Genomic DNA, 20,385 nt, shown 5'->3' on the forward strand with positions numbered 1-20,385 from the left:
TTACTTACTTTTTAAAAAGGACAAAATTTCATATTTCCTATTTCAGTAAAGGGTAAAATTGTGCTAACTTGGATAAAAACTGGAGAAATTGGGCTGGAGAAATGGATTTGCAGTTAAGAGCACTTGCTGCCCTTACAGGAGACCTAGATTTGGTTCCCAATACCCACTTAGTGGTTCAGAACTATCTATAACTCTGTGTCTATGGACTGTGCACCCTTTTCTGACCTCTACAGGCACCAGGCATGTACATAGTACATACATACAAGCAGGTAAAACTCTCAGACACATAAAATAAACACATCTTTAAAAAAAATAAAGAAAAAAAAGGAATGACAGAAATGGAGAAATTGAGAAGTGTTTGTCAAAGGTACAAACATCTACCTGTCAAATGAATAAATTCTGGAAATGTTACATAAGGTATTGTAAATGCAGTTGATATTAATGTATTATGTACTTGAAATACCCTGAAAGGGATTTAGGAAGAATATTCTTTGTTCATTATTATACATCTCATCAAGTAAAGCAGCTCCTGAGATCTATCTATGTAGACTCAGGATTCTGGGTCTCCAACCACAGATACCCTGAAGACAAGATTAGAGTTCTCCAGACACTCCCTGAAGAGCAGCTTAATCATTAGCTTTGGAAAAAATCAAAATAAAACTAGTTTTCAGAAGGCTTAAAGGCTGGAACTTTTGAAATATATTTCATTATAAATTTTAATATACAAAATAAAATATGAATACAATTTAGATTTTAATTCCTAAAATATCAAACTTCTGAAAGAATAATTAGTTGATTAAAATGTTTTTTTTATTCTTAGTGTCTTTCCTTTTATCCCTGAATTTTTGAATAGATGCCTGCTAATTATACACCTCAGTCCTTTCAGTACAGACTATTAATTTTAGAAACTACAGAAAAAAAGAAAAGAAGTTTGTGACTGCTGGTAGCTATGGTCATTAGTTTCCCAGTGTTTGCTACAGTATTATGCAACTGATATATTGAAATTATGAAAGAGGGTCCAAAGTGAATTAATAAATGCAGTCCAAAGACAAGCAACATTATTTTGCAATCTTTTGTGGGAAAATAGAAATATACTAACTTGAAAAGGAAGTATCTATGGACCCTTCAGTAAGATATGCTTTTTACATGCAATCTGAACTTAAGTTTTCATAGTCAATCTCTTTAATAGGTCTGATACACTGAGGAATGAGACAAACAGAGGATACTTACTTGAGATGCTATTTCTCGAGACTGACACAAAGGAGAGAAAAAGAAATACACAAAATGCAGTTTAGACAAAGACAGAACTGTACATACACGGAACCACAACAAGGACAAAATACAACATATATCCACATCACACTTTTAAAGCAATTATGTGTTTACTTTTTGTAAGGCTTTTGATCAAAGTCAGATAAGCTATGTTTTTTTTATGTCTATCAAAGATTCTTTATCCTCAGATTATTTTTGTTGTATTAAAACTGGATAAGAATGATATTTATTAAAATAAATGGTAGAAAAATAAATGAACCACTCCATGAAAAAGAGAATATTGTAAATAACCATTTGCATTAAGCGCTTACTATTGGTAATGATACACACAATAGCAATATGACCTAACATTCAGGAACATTATAATTAATGACAATCTGTATAGATACACAAGATAGGGACTTGTGTATTTATTCTACTGATGTCTTTTTATTGTTGATAAAGATGTTATTTTAATAAAGTTACAAATATAATTGCTTCTATATGCATTTATGAGTAACTTATCATCAGGAAGTCTCCTGAAGTTTTCCTGTTCTCATAAAGAGGGCTTGGACTTGCCTCTACTGAATGTGCCTCCCCATAGGGGACCTTGTCTTCTTTCAGGTGGTAGTGGGAGGTTAATTGAAAGGAGGAGGCTGGGGGATGGGAGAAGGGAAGAGAGGGATCTTTGGTGTGTAAAATGAATGAAAACAGTTTTCTTAATAAAAAAGACTACATCAAAATTCTATCAAAATATTTGTATTACACTGAACATTTATGACCCACTTTTAAAGAATATGTGAAATTGAAAGCCACAGGACAATGAATGGTGTTTGGAGACAGAACTGCTGGAGAGTGATTAGGTCATGAAAGGTCTAGTGATCCCAAAATGCCTTGCTTCCTCTGCCTGAGAAGATACAATGTTCAAATTGCCAAGAATCCTAAAGCAGACACTTCTCAGACAAAAAACCTACCAGTGTACACATTCTAGGCTTCCCAGTCCTTAAAAATGTCAGATCAATTTTTCATTAAAAAAGCCTCCTTTTATTATTTTTATTATGTACACAAATATGTGCCTGTGTGAGAGTATATGCACGGGAGTACATGATCCTCCTCTAAAAGATCAGTATGTACTCTTTACTTCAGAGCAATCTTTCCAGCCACTGAAGTTTCCATTTCTATAAGCTATTGGATGTATTTAAGGAAACCCTAGCCAAACTAAGGAAATGTTAAATTACTTACATATAAAAAGAGTCCCCCCGTCTCTCTCTGTCTCTCTCCCCCCATAAAGCTCTAAAAAGGTTTAAAAAAGAGTTTTGTATTATTTACTATATATTCAAATAATAAAATTCTAAAATTTGTTCTAAAATTTGTAGCCATATTTGCTAAACTACTCCATGTATTTAACTGTCTTGAATGACTCTCCAGTCAGTTATTGTACAAATTGTTTCTTCTTTGAAAGTGCTTTCTGAAGTGACCCTAAGAGTCTATGTTCAAAGAAAAACTTAAATTTTGCTATAGAGGTGGTAAGAGAGATGTATTAAATGTCTCAGAAACAACAATGAGGTTACCAACAACACTTCATGAAACTTGAACAACATCCAGATGGCCACAGTACATATCTATGTAAATATATAATCATAACTAGACAAAAAAAACCCTCAAACTCTATCCTATTAAATGTATGCTGACTATAAAACTCTTCTGTAAGATGAATGAATTTTTTATTTAATCATGAATTTTTTCAGTGATTACTTAGACTGCAAAAATGAGTATTGTTGATCTGGGCCCTATGCTTATGATTTTGCTTAAGAAGAAAAGATCCCACTAGCCAAAATGTCTTTGTGATTTATCATAACTTTGGAGTTTGAAAAGAAATAGTTCAAGAATATCAACCGTTTTATATTAAGAAATTATGTGTGTGTGTGTGTGTGTGTGTGTGTGTGTGTGTGTGTAGGATAGTATATTTATCAAAAAAATTATGTAATAACATAATCTAATTTGAAAGTTGTATTTTCCTAAGATTATAAAAATCACCTGGAACCACAAGATATAAAAAAATCAAAATACAGATGATATAGTCTCAGTTGCAGGTGGTCATCAAAAGCTTTCTTTCCATATTAACAGGTCTAATTCCTGATAAAATTACTCTTTTTTCTTAGAAAATCAGACTCTGTTCCTTGACCTTTTTTTTATTGCTTTACATTAATTTTCAATGTAGAGACAGAGAAACATTCATTCTGATGCTTAATGACTTTTCATTAGTTAATTAATTAATGGCTTTGCATATGTGCAGCCAGAAAAATATATTAGAAACAGGCAATTTGGAGGCTTTTTTCTATCTCAGAATCTTAGGGAGACATAATTATTTTGACTCTTTAAAATGTTCTAGCAGTGGCTAATTTTAGAAAAGGAGACTGGAATCCAATATCCACAAATGCTAGAAAAGCCTCTCCCTGACAATAATTTCTGAAATAGTTGCGACTTCAGTTATTGAAAATTTACTCTGTGAATTTATGTAGAACTTCTTTTCACTCTCTATTGCATTTGTGTCAAATCAGTTACCATGTTTATGAATGACTATATTCATTATAGTAAACGTCACAGCAAAAAGGCTTTCATAGTTCCAAACCTCAGATGTCGTTAGTTTCTGAGATTCCGTCCTGTAGATCCCAATGGGAACATCTCCCGTAGAAGAACACAGCTTCTGATAGAGTCTGGCATATGTTCTGATCCACAAGTCATCTTCAGTGATTTTCATCTATAATGCATATGAATGAATCACACAATCAATGCTTAAGTATGAAAAACCCAGTGGTTATTTTTCTCTTCTTAAAAACTGAGTCAATATATATTTTGAAACCTCCAAGCAGTATTTCATAAAAGCTTGTTCACACACTAGGTTTATTTATTTTCACTCCACCTCAGCTTATCCTGGGAGTTCATCCAAAGCCATGAAACATTAAATAGTCAGTCTGGGGCAACATGGCATTATATCGGTGCAATAAAAGCAGGCAACACAACATAGGTAGTGACCTGGTGTAAACAGTACAGAAACCTTTAAGATGATGTCATGACAAAATTGACATTGATATTTAGTGAACAGAGTTTTCTAAAGGTAAAAATGTAAGGTACAGAACTGTAGAAATAACAGTCCTATCCCACAAGCTTCAGGGTTCCTACATGTACACAAGCAAATCTATTGTAGAAGGAGCACAGGGTTACAGACAGGATACCAGGGTTCTCATTCCCCTTCCCACCCGCCCAGCTGCTTGTACATCTGAACCATCAGCAATCTATGGTATGCTACTTATTACACTACTCTATAAAACAGAAGGCTTAAACCAGGTACAATGCCACAGCCTGCTCTCCCTGATACTGCAAAGGGCTGGAGTGGAGGACTCCTTGATTCCAGGAATATGATGACAGTCTGAACACCACAAGATCCCGAGAGAGAGAGAGAGAGAGAGAGAGAGAGAGAGAGAGAGAGAGAGAGAGAGAGAGAGAGAGAGAGAGAGAGAGAAACAATATTAGGGTTGAATGCCCGAATCATCCTGCTCATGGACAATGTAGCAAGTCTTGGACAACTGTCAATTTGTCAACATCAACACTGAGAGTTTTTACTCGGTTTAATACAGAATGGGTTTTTTTTTTTTTTTTTTTTTTTTGCAAGGATATTAACTGAAATGCTTGGTCCACAAAAGCAGCATACACTACATTTAATGTTTAAGGGTTTATAATGGATTAGGAGACCCCAGATGCAACACTTTGGACATAAATGAGGAAATAAATGTGATTGTAGATGAGTCACCAAAAGCACATGGTAGATAGATCTCCAAACCTTCTATCAGAATTCTCTTCTCTTCCATACATAGTTAACTTACAGAACAAAGAAACCCCGATCCTGGTATGGTGTCCAGTCCCAACAGAAGTCTGGTGATAGAAATCATATAATCTTTCACAAATGACTGCAATATAAGCAAAATATGTATACATTATGTATGTGAGGTACATAGAACAGTGAGGAGGGTAAACACAAATATTTCTAAAAAAATATTTATATCACTTCTGCAAGCCTCAATAAAATGAGATAAAATACATTTCAACTTTTCAATAGCTACTTATAGTTAAGCTGATCCTAAAGAAATATATGAAATACTTGTTATTTAGAGATAATAGGCATGATTACATTGGCTTACTAGACATGATACTAACAGTTTATATGGCTTAAAAACAACACAAAAGTCTCTAAACTGAAATAAGATGGTGAAATTAATAACTATTAAAATAAGGTGTTAAAATATTTCAACCAATCTTTTCTCTAAGATTAAGCTACTCAATGGTAAGATAAAAACTATTTCTAGACTTCTCTTTATTATTCTTTATTACATATATTCTTTCCCAAACTACTCTATGTTAAAATAAATCTCTTTAAAAAATAGTACTTTCTTAAAATAACAATGTATATCACTTAGTTATAGGAAAATAAACTATGCTATTAGCAAGTATATACAGACACCATCATCAAAAGCCATCCCTAGGAGTGGGATGCAGCTTGTTTAACATGCACAAGGCTCTGGAGTCCAATCTCAGCATCAACAAAAGATGAAAATCATTCTCAACCGTTCAGAAGTCATTATAATCAACCAAAAATCCAGGAGAATACAAATTATTTTCTAGAATTTGCTAACTCTGAAATCCTCTAGTTAGGTGTAAAATAGTAAAACAAAGTTGTAAATTGCTAGAAAAATTTTAAGTGAAATGGAAAAGTTTACCAAAACAGAAATGAATCTAATCCAGCAAATAAGTTTTGTAATATCATGTGGTATTTCTCTCAGCTGTATACATAGACATTCCGACAGATGCAGTATATATTGGGTTGAAACCTGATGTATAGCACTGACTCTGATATAATTCTGAACTTAAAATACTACATTTATTTATTAATCTATCTATTGGTACATGTGTGCCACAGAGTGCCTGTGGAAGTCAGAGGGAAACTTTGGCAGGTGGATTCTGTTCATTGACAACATGGGTCTCTGAATTGGAACTAAGGGCTTCAGGTTTCACCTTATCAACTGCACCATCTTGGCCCTAATTCAAAACTTTCGAATTCTAATTGAGCCTTTCAGCAGAAGTTTCAACAAACTACTAACTTCCTTGTGTCCTTGATAACAGGAAACAAAAATCAAACCTAAGTAAGTTTAAAAACTGGTCTCCACTTCCATGGTTACATTCTATCACATGGACATAGGAAGGACTCTCCCTTCAGAATAGTAGCTGAGCACTTCTCTGTGATTGATACAAACTCTGAGCTTGAAGATTTATGGATACCATCTCAGTTGAAGCTGAGAGTTTGCATCAAAGGCCTGCTCTTCAAGCACACTTAAAATAAAAGAAAGAAAAAAAAAACTAGGTTGTACTTTTCTCTTCAAGAGTTAAGCACATGCATATTTGGGGTGCTTGGGGGTACTGTGCCTCCTGGGTTAGTCAGATAAATTATCTGGAAACATTGTTACAAAACATTAATGCTGCTTCACTGTTTGCTGTGGCACCTCTCCAGCATAAGCAGGCTGCTCCTGACACATGTAAGCACACTGGTGCAGTTAGCCTAGAGGCCAGCAGAAACTCTCCAGATAGCTTTGGATTAGTTTAGTCAGGCAGTTGTAGAAGAGTGCAGCAAATACATAATCAAAAGCAATTTGGAAAATAAAATATGAAGGTGCTGAACTTGAAACTGATGTTATGAAATACTTCATGAATATACGTTTTTCATTTTAAATGGAAATGCTTATTGATTATATGAATAACGAGAGAACAGGAAACATTACTATTAGCTGTGGGCAGAAACAAACAAAAGCAGACTATGATATATGTTTGTGTGAAAATATATGGATTTTTTTATTGCTCTGGATTACTGTACAGTGCATAAACAGCAGTGTTATTTTGGCATTCAGGAACTAACTAAATGACTCTGGGTTGTAAAAATGTTTCTTCTATTTATATAAAGTGAGCAGAAATGATCAGATTCTTAAATACCTTCAGTTTATAATACTAACAGCTTGCTATTTTGTTTAACATCTGAAAAAAGAAGTACTATAAGCAAAGCTACTTTTGGCTTTTTGCTATTTTAAAAATCAAGTGGTTCAGAGGCAAGCTTGGGGTCATAAGAAAGTACATTAATATATTTCACAGGAAACTGATATCTAGGAACACCAAGAAATAATTTTAATACACTATTTTATTTTCATTATTGTTATTGTTATTATTGATAGGGAAGAACAAGGGAGAGAGAAAGAGAGAGACTCACACAGGCAGTCAGAGCCAGAAAGACAGAGATAGAGATAGACAGCTCACAAATGCATGTCTAATGAGATGAGAAAAACAGGGCACATATGTATACACATGTATATGCATTTTTTACTTAATGTTTTAAAAATTGCTTCTTTTATTTTTGAGATTATATTATAATTACATTGTTTACTCCACTTTCTCCCTTCAAGCCTTCCCATATACCCCTCCTTGCTTTCTTTCAAATTTATGGTTGTTATATGTATTGTACATATATGTGTATAAATATATCCCTAATACAACCAGCTCAGTCTGTATAATATTACTTGTAAGTATTTTTCAGGTCTGAGAACTTAACATCAGATCATATTTTTTTTAAAAAAAATTGAATAAAATGTTTCATATCAGTATTTATGTGATTAAATAACATGGAAACATATGAAACTGTTTCAGCACAACTTTTAAAAATTCAAAGTATCACTACCACTCATTTTTACTTAAAATCTAAGTGAAATATGAAAGAACCATTTCAAAGGAACAAGAGAGCGCATACCTGATACAGAAGCGTGTCCAACATGCTGATGCTGAACACTCGTCCAGCCGCGAAAGGCAGTCGGAACATAAAGGCCAGGTTAGAGCCTCGTTCTCGCTCTTTCTGTTCAGAATCAGAGGGAGAGGCTGTGAGCATCTATGTTTTATGCAACACTGTGTGGGAAAATTTTCTTAGCAAATATAAATAAAGTATATTCTTACTCAAATATTAATGATAAATATGCCCTGCCTTCTTTTAAAATTGCTTTTTGTGAATGTGCATGTGACTATATGTACATATGTGTGCTTAAAATGAAATTTTAAATATGTCTTAATTTTTGTTAACAACTTTTTTAAATCTGTTAGAATATCACATAACTCAGAATGTTAACATCTTCAAGTATAAACATTTGTTCTTGCTACCATAGATGACAAAATTAAACAAACAAAATAAAAGAGTTGAATTTAATATAAGCAGTGGTTAAAGTTAACATACTTTATCATGATACTTAGATTTGTCTAAAGCCTAACTGGCAGGGTTATGACATCACTGGGTTGAGAAACGAATTTCATCATACCACAAGAAGAGTTCTCACGAAAGGGATCAGTGCTCTACCAATCAAAGTCCTTCTACCATGTGCCAGCTTTGAACAAAAATGTGTGCCTTCGCTGTTTCCCTCCACAGCAAACACCTTAACCTGGGACTCTTCATACTCCACAACTGAGAGAAGTAGATGTGTCTAAGCTCTCTAGTCTATGGTACATTGGGGTAGCAGATCAAATTGAAAAGGTGTATCACACCCCATCTGATCCTCATGATCTCTTTCACACACATATTTACAGAGACGCTCCTTTACATTTTCAAAAGAAAGCTTTTGTACATTAAGAATGCATGTGTATTACAATGCACAGTAATTTCTTTAAACATAACTCTATTGTTATTTGGATGCATGGTACAGACTTGAGAGGTTGAGGCAGGAGGAGCAGAAGCTTGAGAACATCCTCTTTTACAGAAGACCTTGCCTCACAACAAAACAAACATCTATTATCTTCTTATTAAGGGCAGGAACAGAAAGGAAGAGCAAATGTTACATGTATTAACAATTGAAAGAGGCACTGTAAGAGAGCAAGTTAATCTTGTCCTTACCACTCATTAACTTCAAAAACACCATTGCTTTGCTGTAAGCTTTACTAGGGCAGACTGACACAGTTATGTGAATAAGAAATCACTTCTTAAAGAAACTGAAGACCCCATTTTTAACGTAGCAAATTTTGGGGATCTCAGAGAGAAAGAATCCCTCCTATTCTGTTCTTTAAAATGAGTTGGGGGCCATGTTCATAAAAACAAGTGCAAATATGCCCCCCAAATGAACCTGTATCTGAGGGATGTAAACTGCTGCAAACCCTGTGAAAATGGTTCTCAATCTGTGGGTCGTGACCCATATAGGGGTTGTAAATTAGATATCCTGCATATCAGATATGTACATTACGATTCATAGCAGTAGCAAAATTACAGTTATGAAGTAACAAAAAGAAATAATTTTATGGTTGGGGGGGTCACCACAACAGGAGGAACTGTATTAAAGGGTCACAGCTTTAGGAAGGTTGAGAACTGCTACACTATGGGAATCAATATGGTGGTTTCTCATACAGTGAAAATATAACTTCATTAAGGTGCTTCTGTACCATGTCTCATCCTCAGTGGCTCTAAAGTGAACATACCAGAGAGATATTTACACCTCCAATGTTCATAGCTTCGCTTTTCACAATGAAAACAGAAATATTTCACAATGTCCATCAATAGGTATGTGGATAAAGAACATGAATCCAACCCAGATTTCCTCCTGCTTCTTCATTGTGTCAGTAAACCATTGATTTTTTTTTTTTTCGGAGCTGAGGACCGAACCCAGGGCCTTGCATTGCCAGGCAAGCACTCTACCACTGAGCTAAATCTCCAATCTCAAATTCCTCATACTCCCTTTTGTATCTAACCTTAAATCCGCTCACGAGTTTAATATGAATACTACTAGGTTTAATATGAATATCCTATCATAGAATCACAACTTAACTAGTAAATCCTGGTCAAAGATGACTAATTTATCAGCGAAAGAATGTGATGACTCCCTCTATAGAATATGTATCTCTCAAATTTTCAAAATCTACCACCAGTACACTGTTCTTTTATTTCTTCTGCTAAATTCTACTGCTTTAACACTAGCTAGATCTCAAATGTGACATTTTCCAACCTCAAATCTTTGTTAGCACAAGACAGACCCCATAAGCTGCTAATTAATTCCTCTTTCCTGGCAGCTCAGTGTCTGTTTATATATTGAGTCCATTTACCCTATAATTAGACTTTTCTAGGCCTGCCTGGAGAGTGCAGAAGCAGGAATTCTGTGAATAAGAAAAATGTTCCTTATTCACAGAATTAGAAATGTTTTGATCTTCAAAATGTGTTGTCAAACCAACTTAAATCTCCCACCAGCTTAGTGGGTCAGTGTTGATGTGCTCAGGTAAACTGTGATTTCTTCACGCAGATTAATCCTGCTGGACTACTTTTCTAAGCCCAAAGAATTTCCTGTAACTTTATAAGAAAAAATAGGTGATGCCTAAAAATACCTAGTTTCACATGATTCTCCATTTCAATCACATTATTAAAATCCCTTTCCAAATTTTATGATTGGTGGAGATTTCCATTTGTTAACAATGATGAACAAGTCGTGCATTATGACATGGCTTGGTGATCTACAGAAACATATATCAGGGTGATGGTCCTTTGTTGTGATGCACCTTGAATATTGTACTTTGTTATGTGATATTTTGTTTATGTTCCGACAAATAAAGCTTGCCTGGAGATCAGAGGGTGGAGCTAGCCACTAGTTAACCATAGAGGTCTGGAGGTCTGTGCAGAGAGGAGAAAGGAAGTGATAAGGCAGAATAGAGACAGAATCCTGGCCCTTTTGGACTGGAGGAATAGAAGAGGAAGAAAGTCACTGGTGGCTGCTCCTCTGCTTCTCTGATATTTCAGGTTTTACCCACTATCTGACTCCTATTTTTTATTGATAAGATTAATTATATTTACTGATCAGCACTTGATGTCCCTGCTCGTGTTTCCTTACAGGTGAAATGAGATTGTATCGGCATCATTATCTCATGGTTATATATAGTAACCACTTAGAAAATATTATATTCTGTCATCATTAGTTCTTTTAACATGTTAAATTGTACTTAGCCTTAAAGACTTCATATCTTTCTTCTGTAAGGTTACTTCCCATGATTTTACTGCACTGGTCTGGTTGATATTGTAACACAACTATTGCTTCCCCACTGAGGTTTTTCTGTCACCTTTATGCAGGCTTTCCCTAGTTACACTTGAAAATGACCTTCCAGTACTTCCATTACACACCTGAAATATGTGATTCCTTACTTCTTTTTGTTGTTGTTGTTTATTGATTATATGTCTCCACTAGTCTCCATGTTCCATGACAGTACACACCATGCATTTGCTTCCTGCTCCTTACAATCATGTCAGAAACAGCATGTGGCCTGCATGCATATGGGCAAGGAAATTATTTGAGCAAATGAATTGTTCTACATTTAATAGCTGCTTACATCAAAATTTTACCAGAGATGTTAACACTTTTAACCTTCATAATCTACAAACAAGAAATTAAAAGAAAAAATGAGGGATATTCAATGTCTTTCTTCTCTTACTAGAGTTACTTAATGGAGTTCTGAAGTTATGAATGAGTTTACTGTTAATTTCTATTTTGCAATGTTCCATTTTTTTTAGTTTTGCTTGTTTTGTATTTTATAAAACATACTAGCTATTTCTCCAATTGCTTGTAGCACAGATATACATTGTAATCCTCTTAAAAAGCATAACTATGGTTCATGAGCCATCTTTCCCTGGCTTAGCTCCAGATCTGTGTCCTTCAAGCCTGCCTTCTCTGAGAGCCACCCTTGACTGATATTACACCACTGCTCTACTGCAAATGGGGACCATAATAGAAAACCCCAATGCAGAGATCAGTGGATCCTAGTGATCCCAGCCCTGTCGGGTATATTCATGTCACAGTTCCCACATCTCTGTCTCTGGGAACATCACAGAAAAGTTGGAAGAAAGATTGTGAGAGACAGAATACTGGGAAGTCTGCTGTGAAACTGTCCGTCTTGGAAATGGCTGACATAACCAAGACCAGAACAATGTTAATATCGATGGGCATGCTAATGCTAGAGGGGGGAAATCCCACTCTTAGACAAAGTGCTAAATTAACAGCCAAGCGGTGGTGGAGCACGCCTTTAATCCCAGCACTCAGGAAGCAGAGCCAGGCAGATCTCTGAGTTTCAGGCCAGCCTGGTCTACAGAGCAAGATCCAGGACAGGCACCAAAACTACACAGAGAAACCCTGTCTCAAAAAAAAAAAAAAAAAAAAAAAAAAAAAAAAAAAAAAAAAAAAAAAAAGCTAAGTTAATTAATCATTAGACATTTTTTTTGGGGGGGGGAATCCATTACAGAGTGGTCAGTTGTAAAACCATAAAAATAAAAATAACAAAAATGGACTCATCAGGTTGTATTTATGTGTTTGTACATTTACATATTTGTGCATATATATATATATGCAACAATAATAAGAAACAAAAAAAAGGACTGTCAATTTCAGAACAGGAGGGGGCATTGAGAGGAACATGGAGGGGATCATGGAAGGAGTTGGAGGGAGGAAAGTAAAAAGGGAAGTAATCTAATTCTATTTTCATTAAAACAAGGAAGCCAAAAATGCACTAATATCTCTGAAATGGGGACTTAACTCAGAAGTAGACTACTTGCCTATCCAGCATGTTTTCCTTCCTAACAGGATTCTGTATTCCAATGAAGCATCATTGATGACCTTCTATTTTCTTGATAAGCATTTATCTAAAGCATTTAAAAGGCTTATGTGATACTTAAGTCATTGTTTAAAGATTTAAGGTGATTTAATGCAATTGTTCACACCTGTCTTACTATTAGATTTGAGATCATGTACACATGCCTTTCTTGGAACAAGCAATTTGATTCTGGCAGATATTTTGTTTGCTCGGTGGCCACCCAGTACCATATGGAATGAAATGACAAATTCTTGGATGTGATAGAATGGTGTGGGAGGAAAAGCAAATGAAGATTCATTGGAACAAATTATTGGCTTCTGTCTCCTCTCTTAAAAACAATTCTTTGACATGCTTTCATTTCTGCTCTAGACACCCTACAACTGAGTCCGTAACTCTAGTAGCTTTTGTTAACATGAACCTATGCAACTTCTCTCAAAGTGCTTGCCCCAAAACATTCAAGCATTCAAACATTCTACTTGGTCTGATCATTGACATCACTATCTCATTCTTGATAACTCTTTCCTCATTCATTTCTTTAATCTGTCTCCTTTCAGTCACCGTTTTATGAAGTTCAAGATAAATCTGTGGCTAAACTCTGTCTCTATACAAGTCCCATCTTTTTTCGTTTTAACATTGTGCTTCTTTGGTTGGAGAAACAGTTCAGCAAATAAAAGCATCTGTCATGAAGCCTGACAACCCAAGTCCAATCTCCGAGATCCCAATAATGTAGGAAGAGAACTGACTACAGTTTGTCCTCTGATCTCCACTCATTCATGTACATGTGTATGTACATCAATGTTCATAATTAAAGTATACATATATATGTGTGTGTGTGTAAATATAAATATACATATTGAAATACACATAATATATATATATATATATATATATATATATATATATAGTCATTCACATAGTACCAACCATACAATACATACTAAAATACTGAAAAACTTTAAATGAATACCTCATCTACTTCACTAAAGTCATCTTGCTCAGAATTCTGTTTTAATCATCACAATTACCCTGCCAGGACTTCATTATCCCTTTTCTGAATAATTGAAATGACTCTATTACTTTTCAATTACTCCAAAGTGCTCTCTTTTGATAAGTACAGAATTATAATATCAACTGTACAAAATCTGATCGAGTCACTTTCTCCATGCCCTTTGACATGTTCCATCTCCTTTTCTTCTACATAGAAAATCCCAAAGCCAGAGTTTGGGCAGCCGGTGCCTGCTTCCACCATCTGCCCAGGGTGTCTGAAGAGGACTTCTCAGTCAGAGCTCCTGAGGAGTCGAGTAGTTATCTGGTTAAACCCTGAAAATTCATTTCTTGTGTCTGAGTTCCAGCACACCATGGGAAAATACTCTCCTCTTACAAAACACATTGATTTCCACAGCCTCCCTTGAGCTCTCCATGTTGTCCACAATACCACTGATGTTCCCTAAAGCTGAAAGACCTTCATAGGGAGGCGATTCTGTTCAGTGTGAGTAGTTCAGTATTTATCATTTGCTCCCTTTGTGCTCTCCACTCTTTTAAAGGTAACAATGAATCAAAGACTCTGCAGCAGCCTTTTTTGGCCTACTGGCTATAAACACAGCAGCAAGTAAAGTCTTGAACAACTGACTCAATCCTGATGAGAATATATAATACGATCACTTTTGTTACCTAGACAGAAGGGAGATGCATTCAGCAAGCTATTCTTTATTGGTGCTATTTCACTGTATGTAAAAAGTAAAATGAGTTGACAAAACCCATCAATATATATTTTATCTACACCTACCCAAAGAAACAAAAGCCCACATGGCTAGAAGTTATAGGTTGGAGGGAACTAATACATGCATAAGATACAGAGAAGTCCCACTGAGACTACATTAATGTATTAAAGCCAAGGCTATAATTGTAGATGAGTATAACATTGCCTGTCTGATTCTTTAACCGTAATCTTGCCTGTGTCCAATTTCATGATTTAATGTGAGTGAGAAATGCATGGATAAAATTTAAGAAAATTTGTTTGTAAAAAGTTCATAAGAAAAATTTGAATGTAATTATTACAAACATGAACAATTAAAGGTGCTAGAGAACTAACAATTTTACAAAAAGAATGAAAAAGATTTGAAATGTCAATATTCGATGAATCTGATAATTTGATTCTGAAAGTGAATATATCATAAAATGAGTGGCCACACAAGGACTACCATTTCTAGGTTCTCATTACATGAGTTAAAATGATTTAGAAAGAAATTTAATAATTGCAAAATAAAATATGTTTACATGTAATAGAGAAATTTATTAAGTGAAAGTGGTAAACTTATTATCTGAAACATTTACTGAACACAAATGTGGTTAGATTTAGCTAAATATGACATATAAACACAGAAGGTTTCAAGTAACTTCTGCCTGTAAGACACGGAGAAAGATTATTCAGGATGCATAGGCGTGTTCATTTTTTCAATGTATTTATCTGTTGCTGTCTTGGTTCGAAAGTATTGTTTTTATTCTATACATATTTTTGAGATATTTATATGAATTATTGTTATATGTATGTATGTGCACTACATGTGTGCCTGAAGTCTACAGAGACCAGAAGATGGTATCAGATCTTCTGAAATTGGAGTTACAGACAAGTGCAAGTCACAATGCTAGCACTAGAAATTGAACACAGATATTTTGCAAGAGCATCAAGTGCTCTTAACTGCTTAGATATTTCTCCATTACCCACTTCCAGGGTTTGTAAGTCTCTTTTTCTTTTTTCTATTTGAGTCTTGATGTGAAGTGTTTCTATCTTACTATGCTGCCTCCTATATCATAGAACTGAATGTCTTCTATTTCTAGATGAAAAATTAGTTTGTGCATTGCAAACTAGTAAGAGAATAAAATAATGAAATAAATGAAAGTGTTAATTAACCTAGAGCAGAAATAGAAGGAAATTAGTTTTTTTAAAAAATACCTTATTTAGTATATATATTATCTCATATATATATTCAAATCAACATATTTCAAAAATATTTGTCACCCTAGGTTGAAGTTTTCCATGACTCACAGGAATTTTCTTTGTGTTTTATAACCCTATCTATCTACCTTTCTCCTTTTTTCCTTTCTTTCTATTATATACCTATTCATCTCTATGTTAATAGATAACTAACACTCCTTAAAGTAGCATTACATGTACTTATTTAATATGTACTTTAAGTATCAATACTGTGAATCAACCAAGTGTCACATCAATTCATCATTTTACTGCATTTGAAATCTCAATAATAGCAGTTTTAGTATATGGACATATTCATTCATCTTCAAAAATAATACAGGGCAACTCTGTGGAATGTTCCACAGTAAGCATCTACACTATAGCCATTGCAAATAAACCTCTAGGGCTGCTCATGGCCTAGTTAGCAGCCCAATGTGAAGATCTTAAACCTATGATTTTAAAACTTAATTCACATATTAAAGTTGTTATTCATATAAATTATATTTATCACCTTTTGTAAAGAAATAAAAAACTGTATTTTCTCAAATTAATTTGAAAAAATATATATAAGGAAAGAATAAATAGTATTCATAAAGACATATATGAATCTATACTAATGGATCAAACTCAGTACTGGCATTTAGTACCACAATTCAATTTATCAATTATAGTGTCTGATTTTTTATGAATAATTCAAAAATTCAAGTTAGTTGTCTGTACAGAAAGTAAAATGTTGGACAATATTTTCTTATGCATTTTTATATATCTGTGTTACCCATCAAATTATAATTTCCAAGTTTTTGTTCAATTTTAAAACTGCCAATGTTTGCCAATGCATTTTGTGCACATGCAGTGGTTACCCAATAAATATTCATTCCCTTTAATTCAATCTAATTTAAGTTTAATTTAATTTAATTCAAGTTTGAGCTAAGATGATGCACAAAATTATTCCTCGTTGATTTTACAAAATGAACATATGCTAAACAAAACTTTAACTTTTTTATCCCCCTAATGCTTCTACACAATTCATCTCTAGTTATTAGTAAGCCCCCTTTTTTGGCTGTCCAATGACTAACAATGTTGAGTGTAGCCGTTTCCATTATGGTATCAGTTCCCCGCTGTTAAATGGATACAGTACCTGTCTCTTGTTAAGTTGCTGCACTTACTGCAGAGAACTCACAAGTTATAGGGCTCCTATCTCATATGGCTTCCCACTTCATCACATAAGCTGCATGTCCCAGGTGACTTCAAGCCAAAGGCTTTTCTGCCGGTCCAGATAGAACTCAGGACTTCTCACAATTTCTCCAGTCTGATAATACTGTGAGCCCCTCACAGACCACATGAAAGCACCTACTGAAATGCAATTTCACCAAAAAAGGATGCCAAGAAACAGCTGACAGAGAATGTCCAGGTCTGGGTGGGACTCTGATCACAGGGCCTTCTTAGAACTTATACCAGGACTTCTTTGCACAAGTACAATGAATTAAATAATTGGCCAATAATTGATATTGTAGTCTTTAACCCCTCTGCCTCTTGCAGTTGGGAAGGGCTTAAAGGACCAAAGTCACAACCTTCTAATCATATGATTAATTTTTCCTGGTGACGAGCCCCAACCTGAAGCTCTTCCATGAGTCTAAATCTGGGAGGAGTAACAGATATGAATAATAAAACATACCTCCTCATATCAAAAAAAGTCTACATTATTTTAAAACCTAAAGCCAGATGACAGGGCAAAGATCAAAAACATATTTTTAATAAACCACACTGTTCATTTTACATTACTATTACTTAGTGAAGGGACAATAATGCCGAAACCTCAGGTGGAATGCTATATGATGGACAGAATAGTTAACTAGAATGATAACACCCGTGGAAGCTCTGCTATGAAGATCATCACACTAACCCCATCACAACAAATCTACCACTTTGAGACTGCAGGGGAACAGGCAAGACTTAGCAACTGCAGGACATAACCAAGGATCATCAAGATATTTTTGAGACAAATCCTCAAAATCAAACTTTGAAAGTTGCTATGGACCAGTGATGCTTCTCTGCGTTCAGCTCCGTTTCTATTTTGAACCTGAAGCTATTGCTGTGATGATCAGCTCAGAACTCGCATTGTCACCTTTGTGTTTTCTAAAGCATCAAAACCGGGAAAATCTCTCTGGCTGTCTCTTGCACTTTTCCTTTAAGGAATATCATAGAATCCACCAAGGTGAATCCTTCTGAGAGTACTCGATAATACTCTTAGTCTAAGGTCAGCATAATGGCTTAGTGGATGAAGTGCTTGCTACAGAAGCCTGGCAACTTCAGTCAGACCCCAGGAACCAACAGAGGAAGGAGAGAACTGACCATGCTGCCTTCAGTGAGGCTCATAGGTAACACATATGCCTATATGTACACACACACACACACACACACACACACACACACACACACACACACACACACACATCTGCTACTAGTACATAAGATAAACATTTAAATTTAAAAAAGACTCATTCCATAGGTTTCTTTATAGATTCAGATCATTGAGACACGGAGGTGTCAGGACAAATCTTAAACAGGCATTGCAATATTTCCTTCATTTATACCTTGACAGCCTGAGTACAGTTTATTATTAAACATTATTTATTGTCATTGGGCTTTATTGGAGTTCATTTTAAGATTGTTATTAATAAGACAAAGAACCCCAAGAAAGGACTCCACTTTCTCCTTCCTATATGATCCACAAGATCAATATTTAATATGTAGAAAGTGCTACTTCACCAGAAAAATCTCCCATGCCTCTGCAAAAATCCCAACTCCAACTTCCTGTCATCCAATCAACAAGCAGCTTTTCCACTTTCTCTAACTTCAACACCCTAACAAATTTTCTACTCTTGACCCCTTTCCTGGACAGTCTCATAAGAAATCTTCCTTTTAACCAAATGGGATTCCACAGAATGGATTTTTATGGGTGTCCAGCAGAGGGCCCTTGTTCAGTAATATAATTTCTTGTTTATTGCAAAGATATACAAATTTTAGTTTTTCCCTATCTATGAAAAGAGGTAGAAAATTGGTTGATATACACTCAAAATGTATGTTATTGTTTATTAAAATGTTACATATAAATAACTGATATATCATTTATAATCTTAGTGCATTATGTAATACAACATACTTGCTTTTGCTATGGATATCCAAATAAAGTTTCCTATAATATTAGAAAGGATTTATAACATGTAAATAGGTTTCATTTTTAATTAAATGCTTAAAAATGATTAAAAATCTCTATTGTTTTCATCTTTTTTATACTTAGTTCAAGAAACATACAATTTCATAGGTTTAGCCATGCATAAATGCTGAAAATATCATTCACAATTATGACATTTCTTCATCAAATGTTTTTGCAAATAATTTATGATAGAGATTGGGATCATGGTTTGTGACAATATAAGCAAACACAACTTATCTTTTTTTTTTTTTGGTTTTTCAAGACAGGGTTTCTTGTGTAGCTTTGCGCCTTTCCTGGAACTCACTTGGTAGCCCAGGCTGGCCTTGAACTCACAGAAATCCGCCTGCCTCTGCCTCCCGAGTGCTGGGATTAAAGGCGTGCACCACCACCACCCGCCATCTATTTTGTATCATTCATATAGTTATTAAATTAAATATTAGGCTGTTTAACCTTATTATGAACCATAATCTTTACATGACATTATTTACTTCTTAGCATCATTTTCCAGATAAGGTTTCAAGGCTAGAAACAAGGAAATAATTAATCCAGGTTCCATTACTGAGATGTGTGGAGAGTTGGCTTCTGACCACAGAACCTAGGCTCTTCACTACTATGTCATCCCTCCTCACTTGTCAGGACAATGCTAAAAATACAGGTCACAACCAGTTCCACGCAGACTCCTAGTTACTGGATTTGTTTATGGAAGCTGGGCCAATTTGACCCCCAGCAGAAGACCTTTAAAGTCTTAAAAGTGGTGTGGCATCTGGGAAGTTGTTTGCTCTGAACACTCATGGCTCTATGTTTCCCATATATCATTGATTTGAGAACTGTATAATTATGAAAGACTTATTTAAAACGTGTCAATCTCATTTTCCATATCAGTAAGTAGAGAATACCAATGATTTCCTCAAACTTAAAGAATAGTAATAGTAAGAGGAGTAGACTAACATAGCATATGTGTTAGCTCTGGAGATTCAAATACATAGAGATTACCAAAAGCACTTCAGCACCACATATCTTTCAAAAGTTCAGTCAGTGTCTGTCATAGCAGGGAAACCCATCATTGAGGCCAGATATTCTGACTCTGTTCACCTTGTACTTGCCATAAACAACACATAAGTAAACTGTCGTTGATATATTTGCATTACCAAGTTTGGTGATCAGCAAAACTCAGGCAGCTTCTCTTGGCTTGACCATTGTGCATTATGTTTGCACTTGAGTGGGCTAATCACATGTGAGCTGAAACATTGATGTT

The 20,385-nt window shown here is 34.9% G+C and overlaps 1 protein-coding gene across 5 annotated transcripts in view; it reads right to left on the bottom strand.

Annotated features, from left to right (window-relative positions):
- Kcnt2 (potassium sodium-activated channel subfamily T member 2) overlaps window positions 1-20,385 on the bottom strand; it is a 344,440-nt gene that overhangs the window by 33,939 nt on the left and 290,116 nt on the right. For 4 of the 5 annotated variants that reach the window (XM_037211345.1, XM_028859443.2, XM_028859446.2 and 1 more), the window contains 3 exons: window positions 8,096-8,197; window positions 5,136-5,219; window positions 3,884-4,012 (listed from right to left, as the gene is read on the bottom strand). In XM_037211345.1, the coding sequence (XP_037067240.1) occupies window positions 3,884-4,012; window positions 5,136-5,219; window positions 8,096-8,197 (315 nt within the window). Of the gene's footprint in view, window positions 1-820; window positions 1,252-3,883; window positions 4,013-5,135; window positions 5,220-8,095; window positions 8,198-20,385 lie in introns of those variants that run through there. The other variant, XM_037211346.1, reaches the window with a different exon arrangement.

Source organism: Peromyscus leucopus, chromosome 15 (genome assembly GCF_004664715.2).
Source record: "Peromyscus leucopus breed LL Stock chromosome 15, UCI_PerLeu_2.1, whole genome shotgun sequence".
In the NCBI taxonomy this organism is placed as follows: domain Eukaryota; kingdom Metazoa; phylum Chordata; class Mammalia; order Rodentia; family Cricetidae; genus Peromyscus; species Peromyscus leucopus.